Here is a 6,304-nt window from a genome sequence, read left to right as displayed (position 1 = left end):
GCATCACCACCAGCACATGCCATGTGCTTTCTCTCTTCATCCATCAAGCAATTGCACAAGGCAGTATTAAAGCAGACGGGAAAAAATGCACCAAAGTCACCTAGTGCAGCCCCAGCAAGAGACCCCAGTGCCCCTGGGGACAGTGTGGCAGCATCTGACACTGCCCAACTCATGAGAGCATCCAGTGGCAAATTTCTGCCTGGTCCCTTAATGGGATAAACACCTCGTCACCCTCCTTGAGTCATCCTTTGCACCCCTTGCTCCTTGAACCACCTACAGAAAGCCCAGCTTGGGAACCTGAGCTCAGGGCTGGATTTCTGGAAGATGTTTCTCCACTGAGCCCTTCTCCCCAGCCCTCCTATCAAGATCTTCTTGGTAAACAGGGGGAAAAGTATTGGTTTGGGATTAATAATTGATTAGAAAATTAATAGCTGTATTAAATTGTAATACTAGAAGTCACAGAGGAGGCCATGGTGTTATAAGCACCAGTGGCTGGTGCACAGCCCCTGCTGGGCTGCAAAGGGGGTTGGCCAGTGAGGGGGACAACTAGCGCCCAGCGTCTCCCAACACAAGTCTTTCTTGGTGAAGATGGGCCCCAGAAGAGAATCAGAGCACAGGTTAAGGGAGTAGCGCCTCTAGGATTGGATCCAATAGGGCTCAGAGCCCAAAAGTGAGGCTCTTCTCGCAGCCTGATGCCACTTCAGCTGTGAGCACCATGGGCACAGGTCATCGAAACACAAAGAGGGTTCAGGCTCTGAGCACCAGACCCAGCCAGATTTCCTCACCTGGATGCTGAAGCCCATAGAGGTGAGAGAATTCCCATGCTGATGGCTGCCTCCTTAGACTGTACCAAAGGAGGTCACAAGTCCACACCTTGAATTAAGACGATAAAAAAAAAAAAAAAATCACAAAGCTTGGTTTGTTTACTAAGCTCCTCATGGGTCTGGGAAGGCAGGTGATGCCAGCAGCCCCTGCCCAGCATCAGGCTGGGTTTTCACAGCTGGAAGAGCTTGCAGGAGACGTGGCTCCAAACCCTTGTGGCACAGGACAACAGCAGCAGGTCCATATGGTGGCAGATTTCTTTGGAGGGTGGGAAGAAAGCGGCTGTACAGGTGGATGAGGAGCCTTAGGACAGGCGGGCAGAAGACCATACACATGGGACTGTCTGTAAAGGTCAACCTCCAGCTCCCACCCAGAGGGCACAGCTGGGTCTCCATGCCCTGGGGAAGAGCACCAACACCCCCTTTAGAAGCACACCCACCCACAGCCACCCCCCACCCCAAAAAGAGCTTTACATAGCTGCCTCCTTCTCCCACCTGATCAAGCAGCCAATCTGAAATAATTAACGGAGAACAGAAGCAGGAAAAGCTCACCCTAAGCACATCATCATCATCCCTCGGCTTTCAAACCGAGCTTGCTTGGGGAGGGGGTTCCTGCTCAACACCCCACCAAGTCCACAGAATGCAAGTGCTAAGGTGACTTCTCAACAGCAGGGAAGACTCTTCTGCAGAGGATGGAGGCGAGTCAACAAGCTTGGGGATTCTCCCTGCAAAGCACACAAGTGCCACCAACACCAACCACAGCACGTTCAAGCTTGAAGACATTTGACCCCATTGCTGTGCTCACCCAGGAGCACAAGGGCCCACACTACATAGAACAAGGTCCACCTGATGCAGAGCTGTGAACTTCACACAAGGTAGCACCTCAACCCCGTGAGATAGTGAAAACCAGCAGCCTCCAGGCCAGCCTGAAGGTGATCACTGCTCCCTGGGGCACATGGCTGACAGGGACACGCAGCCCAGGGTAAGCAAACCACTTTTTGAGAAATATTTGCTTCACTCAAGCTCCCGAGAAGAGCAACTGGTGTTGGACTCACTACATTAGGAGCCACGCCACTAAGAGCTTGAATTCCACCGGGCAAAAGACATCTCAAGGCTTCAACAGCCCAAGGCAAGAGGTCAGGATAATCCTACACTGTGTAGGAGGGGAAGCCACCAAGCAAGAAGCAATTTAACATGGCCTCAAGGCCTATCTTACGCTTATTGACTCAGTGTAAGTGTGATGAGATCTGTGCCCTACAGCACCGCTTCTCCAGAACAGCAGGGACAGTCCCCAGGCTGCTGCACGGAGCAGCGATGATAATCCTGGCAGACCTACCAACTGAAGACTTCCCCCCTTCATATCCGAAAAAATCTGTTCAGAGTGGGTGGACCAATGGCTTTCCCTATTTGTCCCCTTGATGACAAAGTCACCAGTTCCACCTCCCCAGCCAGCCCTTGCTCCCTGCTCTGCCCACAGCTGAGGCCGTAGCAGCAAACACCCATCTGCAGCCCTTGGCCACCTCCAGCGCTGAGATTTGCACCAGCTCTTCCAGCAGCAGAAGCCATACTCAGCCCCAGCATCCCCACAACTCCGAGTTAGAGCTGCTCTTCGTGTTCTTCAGGAGGGAGTGCCTCCTCCTCTCCCAGGCTGCCACATCTCCCACCAATAAGCCCAAGACAGAGCTGCTGTTTTCACCTCCTCCAGCATCACCCCTGCTTAGGAGGAGCAAACAGGACCTCTAGAGTCGGGAATCCATTAGCAGCATCAATCAATTCTTCACCCATTTGCCTGAAATTCAGAGCCAGACCTTGTTAGCAGCCAGTATTTAGGATTTCTCGCTGCCAGGCGTTGGTTGCCAAGTCACAACATACAGCCTCAGAGGCACTGGACATTTAGAAAGTCCACCTGCAGAGAGGCACCTTCCATCTTAGTGCTGTTTGTGAGATGCTCTCAGGTGGCAACTGCTCTCCACACCTTTTGTTCCACCACTGGTTCAGTGGTGGCTTCCCGAGAGCTTGTGGCTACCCCAGGAGATGGCTTACCTGGAGCAGGAGCACAACCCCACCTCCCACCCGAGCAGATCAGAGCGAGGCGAGCGCTGTCCCTCCTCCCCACTGAGGAGACAAGCGAGGACAGAAACGTTTCTCTTTATTAGGGCTGCGGAGTTACAGCGATGCTCCAGGAGGACAGCTACGTTTCTTGCGCACGAGGAAGAGTCCAAGAGCAGTTAAGCTCAGCACAGAGGCTGCTGTGAGCGCAGCAACTCGGAGCAGCACAGGAAGTCCTTCAGCAGCGCCTGGAAGAGATGAGACCCATTTAGTACACCTGGAAAGGTGGTGGAAAGCCTGTCACTGGAAGACCTTGCAGGCAGCTTTGGGATGAGGTCCCCCAGACTGTCTTTTGGGGATTACACTAGAAAGTCTCTGTGCAGGTGGGAAATCAAGGGGCCCAAGAAGGCCAGTGGCATCCTGGCTTGTACCAGCACTGGTGTGGCCAGGAGGAGCTGGGAATTGACTGTCCCCCTGTACTCAGCACTGGTGAGGGCACACCTTGAGTGCTGTGTCCAGTTTGGGGCCCCTCACTACAAGGATGTTGAGGTGGAGCATGTCCAGAGAAGGACAAAGCTGGTGAAGGGTCTGGAGAGCAAGTCTGATGAGAAGCGGCTGAGGGAGCTGGGGTTGTCTAGCCTGGAGAAGATGAGGCTGAGGAGAGACCTTATTGCTCTCTACAACTGCCTGAAAGGAGGTTGAGAGAGCTGGGGGTTGGTCTCTTCTATATAAGAGGCAGGATGAGAGGAAATGGCCTTAAGTTGCGCCAGGGCAGATCTAGGTTAGGTACTGGGAAAAACTGCTTTAAAGAGCATTGGAACAGGCTGCCCAGGGAGGTGGTGGAGTCCCCATCCCTGGAGCTGCTCAAAAGGTGTGTAGATGTGGCACTGAGGGACACAGTTTAGGGACCCTGGCAGTGCAGGGTGAACAGTTGGACTCAGTGATCTTAAAGGTCTCCTCCAACCAGATGATTCTGCGATTCATGATCAGATCAACCTGGAGTTACCTTTGATTAAGACCTGAAGACACAGTCCAACAAATAAGAAACCAACCACACCTACCACGTGGGGTCATCCCTGCTGGCGCAGGACCTCCTGAGGAACTCCATAACCCCTGAGCTGGATCAAGGATTAGTAGTGGTCCAACTGAGACTTCAGCCTCTGCTGCCCTTGAGGACCCACCTAGAGAGAGAGACGTGAGTAAGTTCATCGGGGAAGCCGTTCTTGCTTAGTCTGGATTTTGGAGCTTACGCAAAGGGGGACCCTGCCAAAGCAGCTCTCATAATTTGAAATAAGGACCCGCAGACAGTTACTTGTCCAAGGACATGGGAGAAGAGCTGGCTTTGCCCTTAAGATGAGATGCATTTGCCAAAGACTTTCCCGCAGCCTGGCCATCCTAACCGGAAGGGTCTTCTTGCCTCAGGGGTGCATTTGGGACACTACCTTGCTTGGAAGGGACATCTCTCTTCAAGCGCCTCCCTGGCCATCTGCCCAGGGGGTTAATTCTCCGGGAGTATCCTCCATATGGTGGACAGCTGCGGGTCTCACAGCAGCTGCAGATGTCTCCAGTACCCTCCACAGGAGCCCAACTGAAACAGAATTACCCGTGAGCCCTCTTCTCCAGGCTGGTCCCCTCCCCGTGCGCACCAGCTACTCACAGGCTGCTGGCTTTGTTGAAGGAGCAGGCCTTGCTCAAGGGGTTTGGGGCTTGGTCAGCTGGGGAGACCTTCAGGTGGCAGGTGATGTAGATCTGGAAGGAAAATTCAGCCAACATCAAGGTTAATGAAGTTTGTTCAGGCAGAACAGCACAGCCTCAAAACACACTAGGGGAGGAAGGGTGGGGGCCACATCTCACCATGTTTCTGTCATCTCCTGCAAACTTGAATGCATCAACCACAAACTGAAGAGTTTCCTGCCTCGGCCTTGGAGAGATGAAGGCTGAAGTGGTGTCATCTGACCTCCCATCCACCAAGCACCTAGACAAGGGTCAGATGTCAGGGACAACTCAGCCAGCCACAGCAGTACCGCCCTGAGAGCACCACACCCCTTACCCACTGAGGTCAATCAAGGCATAGCGGGGAGAGGAGTTCCTGTCTGGGCTCAGAGTAGCTACACAGTCATCCACAAAGAGCCTTAGAGGGACATGGCCCCCAGAAACAACATCAGCCTGGAGATGCAGGCTTTCCCCCAGCTGGAAGCCATTGGAGAGTCTCTCAGTGCTCCAGTCATCTGGAAGGGAGAGTCAAGAGCACAGGTCAGTTTGGAGACAAGAATATTGCCCTCCCTTGCACATGGGACCCCTTAACCAAGCAGCAGCACCATGTATTACTTCTGCAAGGTTTGACTTATCCCAGATTGTAGCTGTGGGCTCTCAGCATGTGGCCAAGAGCCAGCGGGAGCAGGAACTGGAGGGAAAAGGGGCTGCCAGGTCAGCACTCACCATTCATGAGGCGTAGGGAGAACTTCAGCCTCTCCTCCACTGACAGGGTGGAGTGGAAGGGAGCCCACGTGGGCTGGACGGCATTGCTGCTCACATTGCTCCTCCTACATCGAGGAGACATGCATTAAAGATGCCACCATCACCTCAGGTCCATAGAAGGAGAGACGCAGCCCCCATTTGCTCACCTAGGATAGTGGCACTCAATAGGAACAACAGCTGCATTGGTCCTCACGATGACCACGTTGCCAGAGGGAGTAGGTTTGTAGGACAAAGTTGTTTTGTAGATCAAAGAGTCCGGGGTCATCTGGAAAGAAGATTTGGGAGAGCTTGTAAGTCAGTAAAACAAACCAGTCTAACAGAAGCTCAGCACCATCTGATGCCCTGACGGTGCTAGGACACACAGGTCCCTCAGCTGGGGAGGCACAGGTTGTCCTTCACATTCCCAATCCAGTGCATGTAGGAAGCCATGAAGTTTGTATTGGCTTCCCAGCAAGGTGCCAGCCACGTAGGTCTGTCTCAAGGGCTTTGGCACACCAGCCAGTATCCACGTCAGCTGGGCAAGGGCTGTAAGGACAGTAAGTCTCCAAACCTCCTCCCCACTGGGTGAGCTGAGGCACATCAGCTCCAGGGAGCCCTTATTCTCCCCAGCTGAGGTCAGCAGTTCCCAGCAACAGTAACTGCTGTTTCAAGCTATGCCCAGGTCTCCCGTATACTCATGCATCCAGGTGCATCTGACTGAGCCATGAAAACACTACAAGCTGCATTTGCTCCTCTAGGTCTTCAGGATGGTACCTGTACTCCAAAAACTAGCTCTGCTATGATCACACCGCTCCTCCCTGGAGAGCTGCTGCAACCAGAGGAGCCCCCTCTCAGGAGGTTCCTTCACTCCAAACCCTAGCATCACCTTTACCAGGTCATTTCCAGGACTAAGACCTTCACCACGATTGATCAGGCAGCACATTGCCCTATAGCAGTTAAAGTCTCCACAATAACTG

General features: G+C 53.3%; 1 protein-coding gene across 1 annotated transcript in view; it reads right to left on the bottom strand.

The window, feature by feature from the left end:
* Positions 1 to 2,987: 2,987 nt before the first annotated feature.
* Positions 2,988 to 6,304, bottom strand: part of LOC104501331 (zona pellucida sperm-binding protein 3-like) — a 3,872-nt gene continuing 555 nt past the window's right edge. The window contains exons 2-9 of the mRNA XM_010145123.1: positions 5,495 to 5,613; positions 5,310 to 5,413; positions 4,921 to 5,098; positions 4,725 to 4,845; positions 4,528 to 4,619; positions 4,313 to 4,458; positions 3,932 to 4,051; positions 2,988 to 3,118 (exon numbers count right to left, since the gene is read on the bottom strand). Of these exons, the coding sequence (XP_010143425.1) occupies positions 2,988 to 3,118; positions 3,932 to 4,051; positions 4,313 to 4,458; positions 4,528 to 4,619; positions 4,725 to 4,845; positions 4,921 to 5,098; positions 5,310 to 5,413; positions 5,495 to 5,613 (1,011 nt within the window). The remainder of the gene's footprint in view (positions 3,119 to 3,931; positions 4,052 to 4,312; positions 4,459 to 4,527; positions 4,620 to 4,724; positions 4,846 to 4,920; positions 5,099 to 5,309; positions 5,414 to 5,494; positions 5,614 to 6,304) is intronic.

Source organism: Buceros rhinoceros, unplaced genomic scaffold (assembly GCF_000710305.1).
Source record: "Buceros rhinoceros silvestris isolate BGI_N320 unplaced genomic scaffold, ASM71030v1 scaffold25271, whole genome shotgun sequence".
Classification (NCBI taxonomy): Eukaryota; Metazoa; Chordata; class Aves; order Bucerotiformes; family Bucerotidae; genus Buceros; species Buceros rhinoceros.
The sequence above is the reverse complement of the archived record's forward strand: the minus strand, read 5'-3'. Positions and strand labels throughout refer to the sequence as shown.